The 24,781-nt window shown below is 45.7% G+C and overlaps 2 protein-coding genes across 9 annotated transcripts in view; one reads left to right on the top strand and one right to left on the bottom strand.

The window, feature by feature from the left end:
• Positions 1-11,010, bottom strand: part of Cxadr (CXADR Ig-like cell adhesion molecule) — a 52,490-nt gene extending 41,480 nt beyond the window's left edge. For both annotated transcript variants that reach the window (XM_052741029.1, XM_052741028.1), the window contains exon 1: positions 10,846-11,010. In XM_052741029.1, coding sequence (XP_052596989.1) covers positions 10,846-10,888 — 43 coding nt within the window. In that variant the 5' untranslated portion in view covers positions 10,889-11,010. The remainder of the gene's footprint in view (positions 1-10,845) is intronic.
• A 161-nt stretch (positions 11,011-11,171) lies between these two features.
• LOC128112186 (transcription factor BTF3-like) overlaps positions 11,172-24,781 on the top strand; it is a 50,704-nt gene continuing 37,094 nt past the window's right edge. The window contains exons 1-5 of one of the 7 annotated variants that reach the window (XM_052741036.1): positions 11,597-11,686; positions 12,285-12,369; positions 22,329-22,382; positions 23,503-23,594; positions 24,232-24,345. The gene's annotated coding sequence lies outside the window, so the exon portion shown is untranslated. Of the gene's footprint in view, positions 12,370-22,328; positions 22,383-23,502; positions 23,595-23,951; positions 24,200-24,231; positions 24,346-24,781 lie in introns of those variants that run through there. The other 6 variants (XM_052741035.1, XR_008218900.1, XR_008218901.1 and 3 more) reach the window with 6 other exon arrangements.

Genomic DNA, 24,781 nt, shown 5'->3' with positions numbered 1-24,781 from the left:
AGCTATAAATAGAGACACTAAGCAAATTTCAAAGACTACATGGAAAATAAATATTTACTATCTCAATTAATATGTTTATTGATCATATATGAAATGTGTTTTATATAAATCAGATTAAAAGTTACTCTCAACTTCTCCTTTTTATTTTTAGATATGGCTGAAAGAAAATTTCTAACAGCATCTGTAATATGCATTTCCATTTCCATTGCACAGCACTGACTGAAATCATGGCCACAGTGAACTGGATGCAAGCTTTGATTCCAACAATTTCAAATGATAGATGTCCTTCTTATCCCAAAGCTATTAAGAGAATAGATTCAAATAAAATTGTTTTTCAAAAACAAGGAACCCTGAGTGGTGGCCCATTCCTGCAGGCACAGAATTCCAGAGGCTTTGATTGGCTGGTTGCAGGAAGGTCAACTCCAACCTGGTCTACACACTGAGACCACATCAAAGAAACAGAACAGAAACAGGGTATATTCACTTCTCTATCCCAGACTCAATGCAGTCTAGATTGATTTGTTTTGTTTTGTTTGTTTTCTGTTTTGTTTTTTTTCAAGACAGGATTTCTCTGTGTAGCCCTGGCTGTCCTGGAACTCACTCTGTAGACCAGGCTGGCCTCAAACAGAGATCCACCTGCTTCTGCCTCTGAGTGCTGGGATTAAAGGCGGGCGCCACCACCGCCCAGCTCTAGATTGGTTTGAACTGATCACGTTTGCAGTGAACAAGTAGAGTCTCCTCAGTTCTTACTGCAACACTACTCTGGCACAAAACAAGGTGAAAGTTTATGTCTAGCCCACTTGAAAACACGGGGACTTCCTGGTTTTCAAATTCAAAACATTCTTTACTGTAAGTCTGAAGACACTGGTGACAGTCTTCACTCTAAGGACTTGGCAAAGATAGGACTCATGGCATTTGGCTCACAGCTTCTGGATATCCCTTAGCAGTCCTTGACAGAGGGTCATCTGTGAGTCAAGGCATCTATCTGTTCTTCAGGAAACCTGGAAAGCTCCCAGGAAAGCACACTTGTGTCTTCAGAAGATACAACAGTATCCACGTGTCTCTTTCCTTCTTGTAGTCTAAACATCTTTCACGACAGGGAAATGGACTTGTTTCCAAAGACATCTGTATTTCCTCATTATGTACATGTTAGTTCACTTAACTGTGCCAAACCCTTTTCTCAAACACTGAGGAACAGACACTGAACCCTGACACTGATAACAATAAACCCCCCAAAACAGACCACCATGGTTAAAGAACACACACTGAACCCTGACACTGATAACAATAAACCCCCCGAAACAGACCACCATGGTTTCCCTTCCTTCCGTCCTACAAGGGAGCAGGAAACAGTCTTCTCCAAGCAACCTCTCAATTATAACCAACTGCAAACACTGCTGACTCCAGTCGAGCCCTTTCATAGATTGCGCTCTAACCTAGCTAACCCCTTATTCCAAATCAAAATGGCTGAGAGTGAAAGCAGGGAGGCTCCAGAAACAAGCCGGAAAGCATCAGAGATACAATGTTCCCTTCTTGGCCTCCTCCATAGTTACCTTCTCCACCTTCATCATCTGCTTGTTACTGAATGGAAAACCAGTTTAACTTTGTCCTCCATTAGCCAGGAGTCGTATGGGCTAGGAAAAGTAAATCTGCAGAAAACAGGAGTAACAGAGTCCCGAAGAACCATGAAGCTGGTTCCAGCTTCCTGAAGAAATCGTATCACTGTGCCAAGGGGAGCACCCACACTCCTCAGTTCCTCCATCTGTAATTGCAACCCAATTTAGAAATTACGTAGAAAAGAAAGAGAAGTTGGAAAGCTTCCTCCTCTTTATTCTCTAGTCTCTAGGAAATGATCTAACTTCAGAGACACCGTGGTAGATTTCTATGATCCCATCACTCCAGAGAGGTGAGGCCTAACAAAACCCTGTGAATAAGGAAATAGAAAACATCTTTCGCACATGTGTATACAGGTACACATGTGTATGCAGATATATATGTATGTGGAGGTCAAAGGACAATCAGGCACCATCCACCTTAGCTTTTTTGAGACAGTCTCTTGGCCTGGGAGCTCACCATGTAGGCTAGGCCAGTCAAGGAGCGGCCGATATTCCTGTCCTAGGCTCCTCAGTGCTGTGATTCTAAGTACACGCCACTACATCCGGCTGTTTATGAGTTCTGGGGACTGAACTCAGGTCCTCATGCTCGCATGTCAAGCACTTTTACTGACTGTGTTCTCTCTCTCTCTCTCACTCTCTCTCTCTCTCTACCTCCCTCTCCCTCCCTCCCCCTCCCTCCCCCCCTCCTCTCTCGCTCTCTCTCCAGCTTCAAGAAGAAAATTCAAATATAAAAACCAATCTAACCATCACTTTAGAGCCGTGGTTCTCAACCTTCCTAGTGCTGTGATCCTTTAGTAGTTCCTCGTGTTGTGATGACCCCCAACCACAAAATCATTTCATTGCTACTTCATAACTGTAATTTTGCTATTATTATGAACAGTAACGTACATATCTGATAACGCAGGGTATCTGATATGCAACCCCAAAGGGGTCTAGACCCACAGGTTGAGAACCACTGTTTTAGACTCTTGGATTTCTTTTCCTAAGGAGTGAGTGTAAGTTAGACGAAAACCAAGAAGCCACGGAAGGTTCTAAGTTCGTTCTGGTTAGCTGCTACCTGTTTGCTGGTTATTATTTCAGTGTTCACACCCATGACTTTCTGACCATTGAATGAACACAGTCGATAGCCCCAGCTTAAGTCTTTCCTTTATTTACTCATGAAAAGATCAGTTCTCACCTGATAATGGCTTGTGTGTGGACTGGGGAAACATGGCAGCCAGTGGAGGAAAAGAACAGACTAGAAACAGAATCCCAAAGCTTGGGCTGCAGTAGAAACTGACTCCCATTCCTGACCACCCAGGCAGAGCTCACCCAGAGCTGGCCAGGTGGGGGACCCGGTCCGGCCTCCCTCAGCTCTTCCACTCACCACCTCTGACCTTCAAACACTCTTTCTACTCTAGGTCCTTCCCAAGTGTCTTGCAGACCTTCCCGCACCGAGCCAGTGAATGTGCACAGTTCCGATGTCAGCTGGCGAGGGCATAAACAGTACCTTATCTCATGAAAGAATCAGTCTGGCGAGAAAAAAAAAACAGTCATAATAAGGTGTGCCTGGTGTTAAAGGGATCGGCCTGGAGCACGGGGGAAAGTTCACCTGAGCAAGGCCAGCTGTGAAGGTATTTCACCAAGTTTAACAGATACTCTGTGGTTAGGACCCGAACAGCTCAGGGCTGGAGGGATGTGAGCAGATGAGAGCGCGGAGTCAAACCCCCACACTTCCGCCGGAGATTTCTGGTGACCGAAAAGGAATTGAATGTCAGGAGGCATAGTGCTCGGGGAAGTGTGAAGTCTGAGTGGGGCTGGTGAGTGAGTGGTGGGATAGGATGGGTAAAGGCCGTGAGAGACGAGAAATAGACCAGAGGCTGTCAGCACAGGCGTGCGAGCCGAGACCACACAACCCGGGAAGCCTGCATGTACGGCACAAGTGGGAAACCGAGGCCAGCCCGTCACGATTAGCAAGACAGGAAAGAGACTGATTATCAGGGTGGAAAGTAAGCAACAGCCCAAGAGGGGAAGACTGTTTAACAGGGTTTATTTTTAATTTTCTACGTATGGCTATTTTCGCATATATAGGAACCACGAGCACGCAGTGCCAAGGAGGCGAAAACAGGGTGGTAGGTCCTAGAGTTACAGATGATTATGAGCCACCACATAAATGCTGGGAATTGAACCTGGGTCCTCTAGAAGAGCTGCCACTGAGGCCGGGCGGTGGTGACGCACTTCTTTAATCCCAGCACTCGGGAGGCAGAGACAGGTGGATCTCTATGAGTTTGAAGCCAGCCTGGTCTACAGAGCGAGTTCCAGGACAGGCTCCAAAGCTACACAGAGAAACCCTGTCTCAAAAAAAAAAAAAAAAAAAAAAAAGAGCAGCCACTGCTCTTAACCACTGAGCCCTCTCTCCAGCCCCAATAAGCTGCAAGGTTTAAGAGGCAAGGTGTGATGTGGCCACAGCAGTAACTTTGGTGTATACAACATCTGCAGCTTCACAGAAGCATGTGACATGAAAAGAGGCGACTGAGTCAGTAACGGCAGGCAGCTGCTGCAATAAATTTGCTTAAGACGGGAAAAGAAGAGTGAGGAAGGGTCTAGAAAAACGGGGTTGAAAGCATACAGAGGCGTAAGCTCATCACTGATGAGGTCCAGGAGTAAGAGATGAGACAGGAGTGTGTCATCCCCGAGCAATCAAAGGGATCAGGAGCTCATCTGCAGGAGGAACAATATTCAAATAACAAGGTTTTTGAGATGTTTCGATCTGGAGAGAGAAAAGGCAAGATCTGCTGGCTTCTTTCTGTTTTGGAATTAGGGCTAAAGGGGGCAATGTGCACAGTTCAGTTTCTATTCTCCACTAACCGGACACCCAGGCGACCTATTAAAATCCAGCTTTTCTCTCACCACTACAGACACTGTCCTTGTGGCATCCATTGACCCCAATTTCACAACCGTTGGCCTGGGCAATGGGACCGGCCTCATTTCTCCATCCGTCTCTAGGACAACCTCACCGACTAGCCCGCCCTCCCCTGTCCTGATCACGCCTTGATGCTTCCATGTTCTCATCTTGGGCTGCTTATTATGGGATGACGTTTCTGCCACCTCCTGTTTCACCTTACCTTTTTATTTGCAGTTAGTGTCTCTCATTAGCGATCCTCGATTCAGGTTTGCTGATCTTTGCCTCTCCTGGGATTAGTCCTTTGTAAAAATCTCCCTACTGGCTTTTTTGTGTTTTTTTTTTTTTTTTTAATTTGTTTGTTTGTTACTTTCTGTCTTTTTAAGATCCTAGTCAAGGGCTGGAGAGATGGCTCCACAGGTATGAGCACTTGCTCTTGAGGAGGACCTGGGTTCTGGAAACAGAACCCACACAGTGCCACACAATAAGTAACTAGCACTCTCTTTTGGCTACCCCAGATACCAGGTATGGAGGGGGCACACACACATAATTTACAGGCAAAATACTTATACACATAAAGTAAAAACAATGAAGTTTTTAAAAATCAAACAAGTTGCCCGGCAGTGCCCGGTGGTGGTGGTGGCGCACACCTTTAATCCCAGCACTTGGGAGGCAGAGGCAGGTGGATCTCTGAGTTTGAGGCCAGCCTGGTCTCCAAAGCGAGTTCCAGCACAACCAAGGATGTTACACAAAGAAACTCTGTCTCAAAAAAGCACACACACACACACACACACACACACACACACACACACACACACACCCTTACACTTTTCTTTATTCTCCCCATAGACTGTGATACCACCACAAAAATCAAGCCAGAAATTGCACTGCTTCTCTCCAAGTTCTGCCTTTCGTACAAGGAATCAGACAGAAGGTTTCACTACCACATCTCCCAAAAAAGCTTGCCAGACCCAAGGGGAAGCTCAACATGGCCGCGCAGCATGTCTGCAGGGGGCATTCATGCTCGGATCAAGCCAGACGTCCAGCTAGCGCTGGCAGTACTACCTGCCTCCAGAAGGACTGCATTGTTATCATTCGAGAACTTTCACAACTTCACCAGCCTCTCAGGATCATGGGTGTGCAGGGCAGACTTGACCAACCTATAATTTTCTGCCAAGCTCTCAAAACAGGCTTTACATCTCTGTCCACTAAACATGGTCAGCAGTGACATCATATGGTACTTGTTAACAAAAAAAAAAAAACCTCAGGCCCCACCCTCGGCCATCTTAATGACTCATGTACAATAAAGGTTTCAACAGTATTTGTTACATATTTTATATCCGCTGGACTTCTCAACCCCCAAGACACGCCATATATCCTTCATTGCAAATCCCCACATCTCTGTTGATACCTTTTACAATTTGCAATATCATACACTGTTGTAACAGCACCTAGCACTGAGCACAGTATATAGTAAGCCATAAATACTTGAATGACTAGACCCTTTGATCTATTAATTAATGGAAAGTTTACTTAGCAACTTGGAAAAATCTAAGGTATGCAAATGAAAACTGACTGTCATGTCAGTGGTAACTCAAGTGGGTGCGGTAGCTTATGTCTATAATCCCAGCACTTGGGGGAGGGGGGGTGCTGAGACAGAAAGATTGCCGTGAGTTCAAAGCCAGTCTGGGCTACAGAGTACATTTCAGGTTAATCTGCTCTAGCAACAGAAAGAGACTTCAGAAAGAATGAAAGAAAAATCGAGATGGGAGTCGGGGGCAAGAAAAAGAAAGGGAAGTAGAAATGGAGCGAAGGAAAGAAGAGGGAAATAGTAGTCCAGAATCCAAAGGGAGTTGAGTTGGAATGCATCTTCATGTTGTATCAACCAGCTGAAGGTTACAGTGACAGATATGAGGTCGCCCGCACTTAGGACACCATGAGAAAGCTGACACAGAAAGCAGCGAAGGACAAGTCAGGTGGCTGGGAAGAACCCAAACAAGGTTTTGGGGATTTCAAAGACACAAACACAGCAGAGGCTAGACCAGAACAGTGAGATGGCAATGTGGAGGCTCACTCCTAGAATCCCATAATCCCAGCTTTCAGGAAGTTGAGGCAAGAGGATGACTGCCAAGCAGCCTGCCTACCTAATAGTCCAAGTTACCTAAGGAGAGAGAGCCAGGGATCAATGGGAGGAGGAGGAGAGAGCACAAGAGGGAGGAGGGAGCATGGAAGGGAGGAGCACACCAGTGTGCCCTGGAATGACTCTATCAAGCCATGTAACAGACAATTACCTCATACTTATTTTTTGTGGTAAGAACAGTTAAAATCTACTCAGCAATTTTCAAGACTATGTTATTAACTATGGTCAGCATGCTCAAATACATCTCCTAAACTTATTCCTCTGATCCACTGGAAATAACACATCCTTTGACATCTTCCCAACCTCTTCCTCAGTACACCTATTCTGCACACACAAAACAACTGAGGTGTACTTGACTGTGGCTTAGCCACCATCAAATGCCTAGCAAGTGACTGGAAATCAGGGTGTTTTAAGTTTTACTCACACTGGTACAGCGAAAACCAGCAGTACCCCGTTACTGAGCAAACTTTCTGAAATGCTGGCACTAAGGCCAAGCCAGTCAAGTTTCCATCACAAATGAGGAGGGACTCGGGGAGGCCTCCTCACCCATAGCTGAGGACGCTTTGGCAGCTGAAGGCCACCGGAGTAGAGAGAGTCGGTTATCTTCAGGGAATTGACCGTGGTGGGTTGTCAATGCTCCAGTGCATAGTTCTCCATCCCTGCACATGGACATGCTCCAGTGCATGGTTCTCCATCCCTGCACATGGACATGCTCCAATACATGGTTCTCAATCCCTGCACATGTGGACATGCTCCAGTGCATGGCTCACGCCCATGCACATATGGCCAGCATGGAGTGGAGTCACTGACCTGTAAAAGGATCTGAAATTGGGAGGACATGGCAGGGGAAGGGAGTCATCTGAAAAGATTAGAAGGAGGTTGACAAGATCAAAAGCATCATATACATGTGTATGAAACCCTCAAAGAATTAGCTGTTTGGGTGGTTTTGTTTGTTTTGTTTATTGTTTCGTTTTGTTTTTGTTCTCTCTATATATCCCAGGCTGTCCTTGAACTCACAGAGATCCACCTGCCTCTGCCTCCAGACTGCTGGGATTAAAGGTTTGTGCCATTACACCCAGCTGAGGTTTTTTTAAAGACAAGAAATGCTGGTGCCGGCTGCACTTCATAGTTCACATCTGTAATCTCACTACATGGGAAGTGGAGCAGAAGAATCAGGAATTCAAAGTCCATCCCTGGTTAGGGGTCAGCCTGGGCTACATGAAACGCTCTCCGAAAACAAAACTACTTCAGGTACACGAGGTACATTCAGGCACAATATTTTCCTCCAACAGTGTCCTAAGCCCAGAAAAACCCTGGACTCCTTACAGTGACTCAAAAGCACTCAGCCAAAACCATGAAATTAAAAGGCTAGTCATAAAAGCCTTCAATATTTGACCCATGGTCAGACCGACAGCAGGTTCCTCCTAAGTGACGGGTGACCCGTGTTGGAACTGAGGCTGTCAATTAGAGGTCATCAAAGAGAAAACAGGCAGTTTCAAAGGTATAATCTCCCAGTGACAGCAGAATGAAGCACACAACTGTGACTGTTGCACGGCAATTTACACAACCACTCCATGCCTCAGTTTCTCTACCCATACAATAGAAACGACTATAATACATACCCTCCGGTGTTGCTTGAGAGATTAAAGGAATGTGTATACAGCCCGAGAGTCAGGTGTGGGGCCGTTTTCCTGTAAATCTAGCCAGTAGGAGGTAGAGGCTGAGGCAGGGCTGCCGCTAAATTTGCTGTCTACACGTGTGAGTTCCAGGCAAGCCTTGGACCCTTAAAAGACAGTAGCCATTAGAAAAGTAGCACTTATGGCTGTGGATGTATGTAGCTCAGTTGGTAGAGTGCTTGAAGCCCTAAGTACCTAATCCTTGCACTGAAAAAAGGCAGGAAAATCAAGTGTTCAAGGTTATCCTCGAACACAGTAAGTTGGAGGCCAGATTTGGTTGCTGACAGGGTGGGGGGTGGGGGGGGAGTGGGGTGGGGGGGGCATGCTTACTAACTGTTTAATCAAGAGTTTAATCTTACTACTACAGCTCCAGCTCCACTACTGCTCCTAATCATATGACTTGGGACTACATAGGCAATAAATAGACCTGCAGAGTCCCATCAGCATCCAGGTCAACACAAAACTCTTTAAAACTTGCAAAAGCCAGGCAGGGCTGGACTGGAGAGATGGGTCAGGGGTTAGGAGCACTGATTGCTTGATCTTCTAGAGGACCTGGGTTCAATTCCCAACACCCACATTGAAGCTCACACCTGTCTGTAACTCCAGTTCCAGGGCGTCTGACACCCTCACACAGGCATACATGCAGGCAAAACACCAACGAACATTAAATAAAAATCAATTATTTACAAAAAAAAAAACTTGGGAAGGCAAAGTCTATAGCACTGCAGTATCTAATAAGTAAGGCTTATTTTGCAAATATGAGTCCATTGTGTCAGCAATGATCCAGACTTCTCACCACTGTATCTGAGTCAATACTCAGAGCCATGAATCAATTAGTTTCTGAGGTGTTTGGGATTTCGGTTTTGAGGGGTATTTTTTTTTGGGGGGGGGGTCGGGGTTCGGCTGGGGAACTCCTGAGTTCTTAAGCAGAAAAACTGGAGTGAAAATAGATGTCCTGTTCAGATGAAAACATCTGTCCTTTAATGATACGTCCACTACACCCTAACACCCACTGTATGAACTGAATGGCTAAGCATACTAAAATAGCCTTGGTAGGAAGAGTGACTACAAAAGAGGTATTTCAGAAGGTAAAAAAAAAAAAAAAATACCCTATTCCTTTACCAAATAAAAGTAAAACTAAAAAAAGGAAGGTGGTCCGTCTCCTACAGTTTCTGCATTGGACGTGGTCTAAACTGTATGTCCTCCAGGAAACACAACCTCACGTACTCAACCCGAGTTTGTCTTACAAAACAAAGGTGGGATACACTAAGTAGACTGGTTCGATGACCCTTCATGTTTTCCAGGAGACTTACTTTCGAAATTTCAGCCAAGCCTAAAAGATCGGTATCAAAAACGGTGGAGGTGGGGCAACAGCTTCAGATCCACAGATTAGACGTGTTAATAGAATGTTGATCCCATGAGTAATGTTCACAGCTGTGGCATCCAACAATGGAAATTAACATTTCAACAGGAAGCAGAGAGCCATCCCAACAGACAGAGCTGCCACCGACCCAACCTCCTCCCCAGCTCCGGAGACCCTCACCAAAATCATCCTTGGTGACCACACTGTGTGTGCCTGCCTCCTAGAGTTGAACGTGTGAATCCTTTTTACGATCCATTTGGTTTTAAAATTCTGCCAAATGCTTAATATATATATATTCAACGAGATCAACTAGTTAAAACACACTTAGGAAAAGCATTTTCTAAATGTGAAAATGTTTGTGCGTCCTGGGGTCCAGGCATTTTTGTAAATGCCTTTTTCTCGTCTCCCGGAAAGAGGTTCGGCAGCTGATAGATGTAATAGGCGATTCCTAACGCCACACAACTCACCACCTGAACGTCGTCTTTAAAAAAAAAAATGAATCAACTCATTACAAACCCGAGGTAACTCCTCCCCAACACCGGTTTCACACCGTCGGCTTCCTAATACCCGGTCTAGGGGTGGCTCGGTCGAGCTAGCCTGTTCTTTGAGACCAAAATCCACCCGGCTAGCGCAGCTTGGGTGCTCCGTTCCTAGAGGTAGCCAGGACGATTGACACCGAACGGCTCAGTCTTCTCTCAATAATGGCGTTTGTAATTCAGCCTCCCCGCCTGGACTACCCGATACCTAAAAAACTCGCGCAGCCGGGAGCTTGGAAATCGGGGAATGCTGGCGGACCCAACACCCGGGGCCGAGGCGGGAAACAAAACAAGGGCGGATAAAGCAAAGTGGGTCCCCCAGGGAAAGCTGTCCTGGAGGCGCGCCCCGCACGCCGCTCCAGGAGCCACCGCCACCGCTGCGGTGCGATCTGGTCCGGGCTCCGCTGCCGCCCAGACGCCCCACGCCCCTTGCGCGGCTCCCCGGGCAGATGCACTCTCCCGGGTGGCGCGCGTAGCCGGCCCCAGATCACCCCACCGGTGCATGGGTGCCCACCCGCCACCACCGCAGCAGCGCCCCAAATTGAGCCGCCCCCTCCCCCCACGCCCCATTGTTCCCGGGAGGCCGCGGGCTGCAAGCGCCAAGGACCGGGGACAGAGGGATGCCCCACTCACCCGCAACCCCGCACAGGAGCACGAAGCACAGTAGGAGCGCCATGGAGGCGGCCCGGTCGTAGCTTGCAGGTGAACGCTCTTAGCCCAGGGACCTTGGTATTCCAGAGCCCGGTACACTCCCGACTAGCTCCCGGCGGTGGCAGCAGCGAAGGCACCTCTGCGCCCCGCCCCAGCTCGGCAGGTGAACGCGTCACTTCCGGCAGCAGTCTGGAGCCCCTTTGGCTAGAGCCCACAGTGTTGGCGCCCTGGCGTTACCATGGAAACTGGGCGCAGTGCGCGTCCCCCTCTAGGGAACCTTCCAGTTCCAGCAGTCTTGCGCCCTACACCTGCTTGCACTGGGAGCCACCTCCAGCTCCCCCCCACCCCCGCGCAGCCTTCTTGCCTTGGTTAAATCGCTGCTTTGTGAACTGGGAACCAGCCTGCCAGTCTCACCGCTGTAACTGCCGTCACGCCCTCCCCCGGGGCCGGCTCCAGGCCAGAATTGCACCCTCTCCCTAGACACCGAGCTAGGCTCCTACCCTCCACCCGCCAGCAGCCGCTGGATTCCAGGGTCAGGAGTGTGGGCCTCCCGCCACCCGGTGTGCCCTTGAGCAATCCCACAGCTCCGCGAATCTGTCGCCTCCTTTTTGAATGCATAGATAGGTTGCTGCAGAAGGGCTCGGGAGAGGCTTTTCTTCCGCTCCTGTGTACACTGGAACCATAAAATGCGGCTCCAGATTGAACAAATACTTTGGGCTTTTCTCCCCCTTGCGTTTATGAGTCAACCTCAGCCCTGAAATTAGCCCATAAGGACAAGAGAGCTTTAAGTGTGGGGCTGGCTGGGAATGGCTAAATGCATTAGGTAGGGTGAACGGGAGTGGCCCTTTGGGAATTTGGGATTTGAAGAGTCTGCAATCCTGCCCCGTGGCTGTCCCACGCTGTTGTCCTCAGGCTTGTCCTTGCTGCTTGCTCCTGGTTGCTCTTCCCAGATAATGTTTATTTTTAACTATAGAGATGTGGAATTTCACAAGAGCTATCAGGAGATAGAAAATAGAAGCAACCAGTTCAATGGCTAAGAGCTGGGGGTCTGGGTGCGAAAGTCATGCCTGGAAAAAAAAATGCTTGGCACCCCGCAGAGTACATAGGAAGGGCTCATCCAGTAGCAGCTAATAAAGGAATATTGGGAATGGCTTATTGTTTATTGAACCAAAAAGAAAAACAGGCTGGTGCGATGGTTTGAATGAGAATAGTCCCCATAGGCTCATATATTGAAATTCTTAGTCACCAGGGAATAGCAGCACTATTGGCAAGGATTAGAAGGATTAGGAGCTGCAGCCTTTTGGAGTAGGTGTGGCTTTGTTGGCGGAAGTGTGCCATTGGGGGCTGGCTTTGAGGTTTCAAAAAGCCTGTGCTAGATATTCGTATTCTCCCTCTCCCCACTCCCTCTCCTTATAAATCAGGCTGTGGCTCTCTGCTACTTCAGCATCAAACCTGCCTGCGGCCATGCTCCCTGCTGTGATGATAACCAACTAAACCTCTGAAACGGTAGGCAAGCCCCCAGTTAAATGCTTTCTTTTCTAAGTGATAACTTGGTCATAGAACAATAATTAAGATAGAAATATAACCAGACGTAAGTCTAAAAAAGCTCCTACAGGAGGGGAAAAAGTGTAGTCCAGGAGGAGGTACGCTACCCGGCTAAAACGCTTAAGAAGTGTGCTAATCCATTCAAGCAGAAGTCTGGGGAATACTCGTGGGAATGGTTTTTAAGGGTGTAAGATAATGGTGGAAGGAATTTAAAACTGGATCAAGCTGAGTTTATTGATATGGGCCCTCTGAATGGGGGTGCTAGGTTTAATATGGAAGCATGCACCGTTCACAAAGGTGTCAAAAGATGGAGATGCCTGATATCCCTCGGCTTCGTGTTGCCGAAGGGAGTCTAAGGCTCCGGGAGGTTGCAATGCTAGAGTGGGTACACTGCCTAAAGCCTAATCCTCCACCATGGGAAGGTCCAGAAGATATGCCTTTCGGTAATCCTGTAAGACGCAACATTGTGAGAGAGGCACCGGCACATTTGAAGAGCTGTGTTGTTGTGTTTTTCCCTGTGCCAGACCTTAGGGTTGAGACACTGCTGCTCAGTTGGATGAATTAAATGCAGTGGGTTTAATTGGGCCCCCCAAAAAAGCAGGGGCCAGGTGGCAGCGACCCACTTGCCAAAGGCAAGGTGATTGTAGTTATCATCATGGGAAGCAGAGACAAAGCAACGTCTAAAAATGACCTGACCTGTAATGGTCAGCACAGGCAAAGTGAATTCTGTGGTGGCCTGACTCATATGGACCTTTGATACTGGCTAATCAATCATGGTGTTTCCAGGCATGGACCAGATAAGAAGCCTACTGGAAATTTGGGATCGTGGCAAAACGGAATATAACCCAGTGAACCAATTTCCAGACTTGAGCCAGTTTGCAGACCCAGAACCCCTTGCGTGAAGGGATGGTCAGGTTCCCCTTCAGAAGGACCTTGATAAAATTTTACTGATAGCCTTTCTGTAGTCCTTCCCCAGAGGGACCTACACCCTTTACAAGAATAACTGTACAATGGGGGAAAAACAATCAGACTTTCTGGGGTCTGATGGATACTGGTTCTGAATTGGTGCCAATTCCAAGATACTCAAAAAAAAAAAAAAAAAAAAACCACTGTGGTCTTCCACTTAAAGTAAGGGCTTGGGAAGGTCAGTTGACTAATGGAGTTTTGGTTCAGTGGGTCCTCAAACTCATCTGGCAGTTATTCCTCCAGCCCCAGAATATATAATTGGGATAAATATACTTAGCTGTCAGAATTCCAACATAGCTTCCCTGCCCAGTGGAGTGAGGGCTGTTATGGCTGGAAAAGGTAAATGGAAACCTTTAGAGTTGCCTCTGCCAGGGAAGATATGAAATCAAAAACAGCATCACATCCCTGGAAAAACTGCAAAAATTTGTGTCACCATCAAGGACTTGAAAGATGCAGGGATAATGCTTCCCACCACATCTCCTTTTAACATTCCTATCTGGTCAGTGCAAAAGACAGTGGATTGGCTGAATGGTTAGGGACATGGAAAGAGCATTATTGGGAAATTTTTGAGAAAAGCATCTGGGTAAGAATTATGAAGACAGATCCCTCCAAATGGATGAAAGATGTGAAGATACCTGTGTCCCATGTTAAATGCTCATCAAAAGGTGACTTCAGCTGAGGGGGAGTTCAATAATCAAGTAGGTAGAATGACCCATTCTGTGGACAGTCAGCCTCCTTGCCCAGCCATTCCTATCATTGCCCAATGGACACATGAACAATCTGGTCATGGTGGCAGAGATGGGAGTTATGCATGGGCTCAACAACATGGACTTCCACTCACCAAAGCTGACCTTGCTACAGCTGCTGCTGAGTGCCAGATCTGCCACCAGCAGAGACAAACACTGAGTGCCAGATATGGTACCATTCCCTGGGGTGACCAGCCAGCAACCTGAGGGCAGGTTGACTACATTGAACCACTTCCTCCATGGAAAGGATAACATTTTGTTCTTAATGGAGTAGGCACTTACTCTGGTTATTTGCCTTTCCTGCACGTAACGGTTTTGCCAAAGCCACCATCCATGGACTTACAGAATGCCTTATTCTCTGATCATAGAATCCACTCGTCTTACCTTGTTCCCCACCATCCTGAATTAGCTGGCGTGAGAGAAAGATGAAGTGGCCTTTTGAAGATACAGTTACAACCCCATTAGGTGATAGCAATCTGTGGGGCTGGGTCAGGGTTCGCCAGAAGGCAATATATGCTTTGAATCACTGTCCAAACCATGTATGGTATGGTTTTGCCCATAGCCAAGATCTGTGGGTCCAGGAATCAAGAGGTAGAAAATGGAATAGTATAGCTAGAGTTTTCCTGCCTGGCCCACAGTCAGGACAAATCTTTCTCACCTGCCAGTCCCACAACCGCTCAGACCCAACCAAGTAAACACAGAGACTTATATTGGTTACAAACTGTATGACCGTGGCAGGCTTCTTGCTAACTGTTCTTACAGCTTAAATTAATCCATTTCTATAAATCTATACCTTGCCACGTGGCTCGTGGCTTACCGGCATCTTCACATGCTGCTTGTCATGATGGCAGCTGGCAGTGTCTCTCTGACTCAGCCTTCCACTTCCCAGCTTTATTCTCCTCCTTGTCCCACCTACACTTCCTGCCTAGCCACTGGCCAATCAGTGATTTATTTATTGACCAATCAGAGCAACACATTTGCCATACAGAACATCCCACAGCAGAATAGTTCCACCCTAGTGACCCACTAGGAAAATTTCTGCTTCGTCTTTCAATGACCTTAAGTTCTGCTGGCCTGGAAGTTTTGGCTCCGGAGTGGAGAGTGCTCCTGCCAGGAACCACAACAAACATTCCACTGAACTAGAAGTCCAGTGTTCCCTCTGGCCACTTTGGGCTTCTGATGCCCATAAGCCAGTAGGCTAAGAAAGGAGTAACAGTGTTAGGAGGCGTGATTGATCCAGACTACCAAGGGGAAATTGGATTACTCCTCTACAATGGAGGTGAGAAAGATCATGTCTGGAGTGCAGGAGATGCTTTAGGGTGTCTCTTTGTGCTACCATGTCCTGTGATTAAACTCAAGGGAAACTACAATAACCTAATCCAGGCAGGATGACAAAGGGCACAAACCCTGTCAGGAATGAAGAGATAGGTCACACTCCTCCAGGAAAAGTGCCAGGGAGGAAATACAGAATGGGTAGCAGAGGAAAACAGTTATAAATACCAGCTAAGGCTGTGTAATCAGTTGTAGAAACAAGGATTATAGTTGACATGAGTGTTTCGTCATATTTTGTTAATATGTTTGTACAGATATTTGTGTTTTCTTTCCATGATTTACTCATCATGTAATATGACTTCAATTAAGAGATATTAGTGGTTATCATATTTAAGTTTGAGATGCTAAAAGAATGTCTCCCAAGGCACATTGCCACATATCCTAAGTTTATAATGCATTTGCAATTGTATATGCGATAGTCATATCATGTTAGTTGTAATTGTGACGTGGTTATTGTTTACATTTGGAAATTAAGCATGACATGAGAAAATACAATTGTGTGTTAAGTTGACCAGGGGTAGACTTGTGATAGCTATTCTTGGTTGTTAGCTTGACTATATCTGGAATTAACTAAAATCCAAATGACTGGACACATCTATGAGAGATGTTTTTCTTTTTTTATTTAAGAAATTTTTTATTCATTTTACATACCAACCACAGATCCCCCTCTCATCCCTTTTCCCATACCCCCCCCCAACCTCCCCCGCCCATCCCCTTCTCCAAAAGGGTAAGGCCTCCTATGAGGAGTCAGCAAAGCCTGGTACATTCAGTTGAGGCAGGACCAAGCCTCTCCACCTTGCATCAAGGCTGAGCAAGGTATCCCACCATAGGTAATAGGCTCCAATAGCCAGCTCACACACCAGAAATAGATCCAGATCCCACTGCCAGGGGGCCCTTCAAACAGACCAAGCTACACAACTGTCTGCCTTATGCAGAGGGCCTAGTTCAGTCCCATGCAGGCTCCACAGCTGTCGGTCTATAGTTTGTGCGTTCCCATGAGCTTACTTCAGTTCTCTCTGTAGATTTCCCCATCATGATCTTGATGCCCCTTACTCATAGAATCCCTCTTCCCTCTCTTCCACTGAACTCCTGGAGCTTGACCTGGTGCTTGGCTGTGCATCTCTGCATCTGCTTCCATCAGTTCCTGGATGAAGGCTCTAATCTGATTACTGGGGAAGGCCAGTTCAGGCACCCTCTCCACTATCGCTAGTAGTCTAAGCTGGGGTCAAGGGATGTTTTTCTTAATTAAATCATTTTAAGTGGTGTAGGTGGAAGTTTCTGTCCCACCAGCAACTCCTAATACCCAGCAGCCACTTCCCAAATAATTGACTCAGAGGCTTAATATTAATTATAAAAGCTCGGCCAGTAGCTCAGGCTTATTACTTACTAGCTCTTACACTTAAATTAACCCATAATTCTTATCTATGTTTAGCCACATGGCTTGGTATCTTTTCTCAGTACCGCATTCTCGTCTTGTGTCCTCTGCATCTGGCTGGTGACTCCTGACTCTGCCCTTCCTCTTTTAGTTTGGTCACCCTGCCTATATTTCCTGCCTGGCTACTGGCCAGTCAGCATTTTATTAAACCAATTCAAGTGACAAATCTTTACTGTATACAAGAGGATTATTCCACAGCAAAGTGGGAAGACCCACTCTATAAAAAAGATATAATAAGATAAAAGAGAAAACGATCACATCAAAGTCGGACAAGGCAAAGCATCAGAAGGAAAAGAGCCCAAGAGAAGGCACAGGATCAGAGACCCGTTTGTTCACACACTGAAAGCTGTGCACACAAACCGAAATCTGTCATAAATATACAGAGGACCAAAGGCAGACCTGTGCATTATGCTTCAGTCTCTGTGAGTTCATATCAGCCTTGCTCAGTTTATTTAAAAGGCCTTGTTCTCCTGGTATCCTCCATCCCCTCTGATTCTTACACTCTTTCCTCCTCCTCTTCTGTGTGGTTCCCTGAGCTCTGATGGGAGGGATTTGATGGAGACACCCCATTTAGAGCTGTCTGTTCCAAAGAGGAAGACCCACTTCTAATCCTGATCTTTGAGGAGGAAAGATATACCTTTAATCTAGATCTTTTTAGATGGATCTGAGTGACACCTTATGCTAGAAGCCTAAACAAAGAACACTCTCTCGTTGCCTGCTTGCCCTCACTTTCACTGCCAAGTCCACTGGCATTAGAGCCTACTTCTTAGGGATTCCAGCATATACTTTTGTAAAATTTTATTTATTTTTATGTAATGTGCATTAGTGTTTTGTCATGGGTGTTGGATCCCCTGAAACTGGAGTTACAGACAGTGGGGAACTGCCATGTGGGTGCTGGGAATTGAACCTGAGTACTCTGGAAGAGCAGTCAGTGCTCCTAACAGCTAAGCCATTTCTCCAGCCCCCTAGCATATACTTAAGACCAGATGACACATCCAGCCTCATAGACTGAATAACTACTCGATTCTTGGATCTTCTGTTGGTAGATAGCCATTGTTGGACTAGCTGGATCACAGCCTATAAGCTATTCTAATTAATCGTGTGTCTGTTTGTGTGTGTGTGTGTGTGTGTGTGTGTGTGTGTGTGTGTGTGTGTGTGTATTCATTCCATATGTTCTGTTCCTGTAGAGAACCCTGATTAATATAGCAGGGAAAGTATACTAGCTATCAGGAAGACCAAAATTGCCCCACAGCAGTTCAGTCCAGTGCAAGCCAACTACCTGTTAAAATTATGTGGAAAACTTTTTAAAAACATGTACCAAAGCTAAAGGAGTGGTTTGCTCAGCCCTGTAGTCCCACACTCAAGAGGCTAGAGCAAGGAGGGTTGCTGCAAATTGAAAGCTAACCTGGGCTACATAGTAAGTACCCCTTCAGATAGGGATACCCAGAAATACCATGTCTCAAAAAACAAAACAAACTATCATGTCCAAAGGTGTGGTGGTTTGAATAAAAATGACCCCCATAGGCTCGTAGGGAGTGGCCTTGTTGGAGTAGGTATAGCCTTGTTGGAGGAAGTATGTCAATAGAGGGTGGGCTTTGAGATTTCAGAAGCTCAATCTAGGCCTAGTGGCTCACTATCTCTTCCTGCTTCCTGTGGATCCAGATGTAGAACTCTTAGCTACCTCTCCAGCACCATGTCTACCTGCATGCCACTATGCATTCCACCATGACCATAATAGACTAAACCTCTGACCTGTAAGCTAGCCTCAGTTAAATGTTGTCCTTTATACCAGTTGCCATGGTTATGGTGTCTCTTCACAGCAATAAAACCCTAAGACAAAAGGGTACTCCATTTCTCCTCACTAGGGTAGGCCAACTCACTTGGTCCAAAATTGAGTCTAGGCTCAGCTCAAGCTGAGCTATAAAAGGGTTTCTGGCAGTTAGATAAAAGCCAGCATTCCTCAGGAACTTGTGAACTGGCTTCTAGCCCACTAAAAGCAATCATTTTCCATGCCCCTGACAGAAGAGACATGTACCTGTGTACCTATGAGCATATCAAAGCCCATGCTGGCTTCCAGGCTCCTTCAGCTGCTATTCACACTCACTTGTTATAATCTCAAAGCCCACACTGGCATCTTGGTCCTTCTCTCCTCCTCCTCTGTCCTAAATTCCCAGGCAGCTTTAGTTCCCAGGTTTGCTCCTAGCTACTCATCCATTTTATAACCCTCTTGATTTTTCCACACCCCCCACTGCCCCAGTCCTGACCAAGTCCAGTCTGTTGCTGCTTCTCTCTGGACTCTTCCAGATGCCTCTGGATGTTCTCTCTCTCTTATCCAAAATAAAAACCTTCCTCCCAAGGGGAGTGGCCATTGAGGTGGCTTCTTTACTGCACTCTCACTTACAATAACAAACACACAAAATGGAAGGAGGGAGGGAGGAAGGTGACTTAGGCGATGCCTTGAGCAACATAACTCCATGCCGTGTGAAACAGTGACTTTCAAACTATGCCTTCCCCATGGATACCTTTTACAAAGCGGTTGATTCTGAGTGCAATGCAGAGGCTAAATAATCTCACATCTTGTTGGTCCATGTAGACAGCGTCACTGTCTAGCACTAAGAGTGAGACACAGACGGATAAATAACTTAGGCATGCAAGTCAAAACTACCTGCAAAATTCTCAAAGAAAACTAGGAACACTTGGGAATGTGGGAGTATTAAAATTGTGATGTAAAAAACCAAGCCCAAGAACATATTAAACATGTAAGACCCACTAACGGTGCAATGCCTCTACTTGACCCCATGAAGATGGTGACAATCTCACTGACCCACCTGGATGTATGTCAAGCAATTGACAAATACAGAACTCTTGGTCTCAGCTCAGCATGGTCCCACTGCTTGATGTGGCTGAGCTGGCTAGTTTTATGTCAACTTCACATAATGCTCAAGTCTTCAAGGAGGTGGGAACCTCAATTGAGAAAATGCCTCCATGAGATGGGCTCCAGACAAGCCTGTGTGGCATTTCTCCAATTAGTGATTAATGAGGAAGGGCCCAGTCCATTGTGGATGGGCCAACCCTGGCCTGGTGGTCTGTGAGAAAGCAGGTTGAGCAAACCAGGGGGAGCAAGCCAGTAAGTAGCATTCTTCCATGACCTCTGCATCAGCTCCTGCCTCCAGGCTCCTCCTGTTTGAGGTCCTCTTCTGACTTCCTTCAGTGATGAACAGTGATTTGGACACGTAAACCAAATAAATCCTTTCCTCCCCAAGTTGCTTTGCTCATAGTGTTTTCGCACAGCAACAGTAACTCTAACTAGGACAGTTTCCCAGGGAAATCCCAAGCATCTGGAGTAAGTCCTGCACTTCTTTTGAGTAGTCCTGAGCCTGTGAAGCCCAGCTGAGCTTTGTGATTGGTTTCTGCATGCTGCAGCTCTCTGCCTCTGCCTCCAGTAGTTCTCATTGAACTCTGGGCCTCTTTTACCCTTTTTTAATCATTATGTAATGGCGTGATATGGTGTGATTTGGTGTGTGTGTGGGGGGGGGTGTGTGTAGAGCAATGTAAGCTATAAGAGTTAAATGTTAGTAAATAACTTTGGGTTAAAATAACCTGTGGTTGCTCACAGCTAGCAAGAGAATTCAGTACTAAATTGCAGTCAACAAAATTGATGTAACTTGTGAACTTACTCAATAAATTCTGACATTGTAGAAATACAAATGTGCCCATTTATGTTCCAGATGTGGTTTATTCACAGTGTGTGTGTATGGGGGGAGGGGAGAGGGAGAGGGAGGGGGGGGGAGGGAGGGGAATGGAGGGGAGGGGAGGGGAGGGAAGGAGAAGGGAGGGAGGGGGGAGGGGAGGGGAGGGAGGGGAAGGGAGGGGAGGGGAGGGGAGTTCCGTAACAGTTTCCTTGAGACTAAAACATTCCATCCTAAAGGAATTTAACTAAGGTAAACAACTAAAAATAGCTCAGGAAGTCTCTGAAACTGACCAGATTCACTAGGCCCCTCCCTGCCAGAGTAAACAATAAAAGCTGAGAGTTCTCCTCAGACAGAAGAAAGCTGAGCTACAAAGAGGTCTCTCTTATGAGCCAAGCTGCCAAGAAGGCTCAACCAAGCTGAGCTGCAGCCTCTCAGGGGAGCAAGTTGCGGACTCTGAGACCAGACCAGCTGCCTTGAAGAAGCAGAAACCCGCCAAAGCTGCCTGGAAGATGTTTAGAACAACTGAGTAACCAGGAAAGGACATGCAACCTGCTGAACTGCCTGCAGGCTGTGCAGTGCGCTCCAGGTTCCCAGCTTTGTGAGCTGTCACGCACTCTGAGGTGGGCTTTGGCGATGTCTTTGAGTCGTTTCTGCTACTGTAAGTTACCAGCCCATATTCCTATAAGTAGCCCTAATAAAAACCCATTGGTTTTGCAAACTGCGTTTTGATGGTATCTGTACTTTGATCTGTTGTCAATTCTCGATCTGGAGTGAGTAGATTTGTGTGGTGCATCTCCCTAGGAAATAATTTTGTCTCTCCAAAGCCAGCAATAATTCTAATTAAACCTGATTTGAATAGAACCCTAGCTTATCTAAAAAGAGTCCAAGTGTAGAGTTGAGACAGTGTGAATTACACCTACAGACTACCTAGTAACTGAGGAAACAAGACTTCCACAACATAGTTGCAGATATACAGTACTCGAATTTGAAATTTTCACTCACTTTTATTTTATGAAATTAAGCCACTGAGAGTAATATTGAGGTTGACTGGATTTCACAGCTGTGGGAACCTTTCTTCATATTGACCTTTATGGTAGTTGAGGTGGCTAATTTTTGTCAACTTGACACAGGCTGGAGTCATCTGAGAGAAGGGAACCCCAATTGAGAAAACGCCTCCATAAGATTGGGCTGTAGGCAAGCCTGTAGGCGTTTTTTTATTTAGTGACTGAGTGGGGAGGGCCCAGCCCATTGTGGGTGGTGCCATCACTGGACTGGTGGTCCTGGGTTCTACATGAAAGTAGGTTGAGCAAGCCATGGGGAGCAAGCCAATAAGCAGCACTCCTCCATGCCTCTTTGTCAGCTCCTGTCTCCAGGTTCCTGCTGCATTTGAGTTCCTGTCCTTTATTCCTTCAGTGATGAACGGTGATTTGAAAGCTTAAGCCAAATAAACCCTCTTCTCCCCCAGCTACTTTGGTCCTTGTGGTTTGTCATACCAACTCTGACCCTAACTAAGCAAGTAGCACATATTTGTGACAGTGTTGTTGTCTCGCTCATCTCCTGCTGTGGAAATCAAACCCCCTTTTTATCTCTTACTGGAGAAAAACTTAGAATTTCATTAATTTAATTCAAAGGGATACTCGTTTATTTGACTCTTTTCTAGCACTTTTTTCTTATAGTCCTTATGTTTTAACTATTGGGATGGGTATTTGCATACCTATTAATTATGTCTCTTGCTCTGAATATTTCTAGAAATTAAGAAAGGCACATTGTTCATCTCTAGCATCTATCTCAGCTGAGTACATGGTAGGTTCTCTAGTATTTAAATGGAACCTTTTCTATGTCATGTTAAATCATTTACATATTCAAACAAATCATGCACTTTGATACATCTTTGAGAATGTATGCTTTAAATTTTATTTATTTACTTTATAGGTATGGGTGTTTTTGCCCACATGTATACCTCACCACATGTAAGCCAATACCAGCAGCCAGTGTCCGCTCCCCTGAGACTGGAGTTACTAAAGGTTGTGAGCCTCAGTGTGGCTACTTGGAAACAAAGTAGGCCACTGGACAATCAGCCAGTGCTCTTAACTACTGAGCCATCTTGCCAGTGTCTAGAATTTTTTTAATGTAAATTTTACCCATGTGGAGGTTCAGGTGTATAATCCCAGAACAAAGGAGGTAGAGGCAGATGAATCAAGAGTTCAAGGTCATCCTCAGCTACATAGCAAGTTCAAAGCCACCCTTGTACTTACTACATGAGAGCTTATCTCAAACAAACCTAAAATCTCTCAAAATAGATTTTATGAAGTCAATGTTGTATGCTTCTTGATATTATAGAATACAAATTTTGAGGGCATTTTTTACAATTATAGCCTATATATTATTAAACAAGGAGCAGTTTATCTTATTTATGGAATTACTGTTCTTCAAAAAGTTTTATGAAATCACTTTTAGACTCTGGATTGTGACTACGTTTTCACATACATAGTTAATAAGATTTTGCAGGAAAGTGAAACCTGCTAATGACACCTTAAACTGCCTTTCTGCCTGTCTGCCTGGAAATTATGCCTCCTGGAAACTGTAGTGTAATAATCTCATTAATTCTGGAATGTGCAATTTACTCATTGTCTGGCATACTCAAACCAAACAAGCAAATAATGCCCGACCATTATATGGGTTCCTCTTTCATCGAACGCGGCTCTGTATTGTGTAGCCTCTAAACCTGCAGAAAGATGATAGAGGCCCATAGAGAAGGTAGCAATTAGACAGACATAAATCACTCTGTGGTTAATAAACCATCTATCCTTCCACGAATTTCTCGGTGTAATGATGTGTCAACACACCCATGGGTGATTAAAACTGTACAACCAAGTTTCACTTATGCTCAGGAGTTAACGAATTTCCATCTTTTTTCTTTCAGATCTGAGAACCTAAAGAGACACATTCTACCACACATGACTGCTGACTCCCATGCTTTCTGGAAAATGCTGATATTGCTCTTAGGAAATCAAGGTTTGTCACTAGTGTGTTGTATTTACATTACCAGCACATTGGTTTGATACATAAATAACATATAAAGGCTGCCTATTTAAGTCCTAAGCAAAATATATATATATATATATAAGTATGTATATTAACATATATTGTACATATATTATACATAAACCATTTCAGTACTGGTAATTCTGAGCATTTCGTAGGTTCCTAATAAAAATGGATGCACAAATACAGGATTTATAGAGACCAAAACTCGGGACTTATTGATAGGATTTTGAAATTGCCTTAGCCAGGAAGAATCTGTTTCTTTCAATTGCTTCCTTTTCTTCCTTCAGATCTCCAGTATTTCACACTATTGTTTTCTTCCTCCAGTTTCTGGTGCTTCTCAGTTTTCAGCTCAAAGGGAAAACAGAGTGATGGAGCAAAAGAGTGTACTGAAGTCACTTAGTTAGGCATGGCACCACACCTCTGTAATAACATCAGCACTCTGGAAGCTAAGCAAGGTGGATTGCCAACACCAGCAAGTCAGTCTCAGGCCAGTCCGAGATACTCAGGGAAAAAGGGAAGTTTGGGGGAGGACCCCACAATAATTACTATTATGGTTTATGCCTGATATAGTCACTTCAAGTATTGAATGGTTGGTCTCTGATAGGTGGTGTAAACTTTAGGAGGGGGGACACCCACAAGAAGAAACAGGTCAGTGGAGGAGTGCCTGTGAGGGACAGACATGGTTCCCAGCGTCTCTCTGCTCCCTCTCCATCATGAGGTTAGTGGCTTCTGTGTCGCGGTCCCATAGCTGTGATGTCCTACCCAACCACAGCCCTAGAAGCACACATTGTCAAACACTATGAGCTGAAATATCTGAACCCATAAGTTAAAAATACATCTCCCACTTTTAAGTTGTTCATGTCAGCATTCTGTTAAAAGACGACGGACCAATCTTCAGTCTCCAGTGTAAATACACTGGGGCCCGAGCTCTGGAAATAATGGTGAGAAATAGACTGGGTAGATCATATTTTGTACCTGTATATGAATTTTTATTGAATCCCCCTTTTATTCAGTACACCATCCATCCTAACACTTGGCTTGATGTCCCTCAACCCACAGACCCTCCTTTCTCTCACCCACCCTGCTGAGGATAGAATCCTGCATGCTAAAGGTGCTCTATACCTGATCTATAATTCAGTCCCATTGGCTGTAAT

Source organism: Peromyscus californicus, unplaced genomic scaffold (assembly GCF_007827085.1).
Source record: "Peromyscus californicus insignis strain IS unplaced genomic scaffold, ASM782708v3 Scaffold_16__1_contigs__length_79575227, whole genome shotgun sequence".
Taxonomy (NCBI): Eukaryota; Metazoa; Chordata; class Mammalia; order Rodentia; family Cricetidae; genus Peromyscus; species Peromyscus californicus.
Note: the sequence above shows the minus strand (reverse complement) of the source record. Positions and strands in the feature narration are given on the sequence as shown.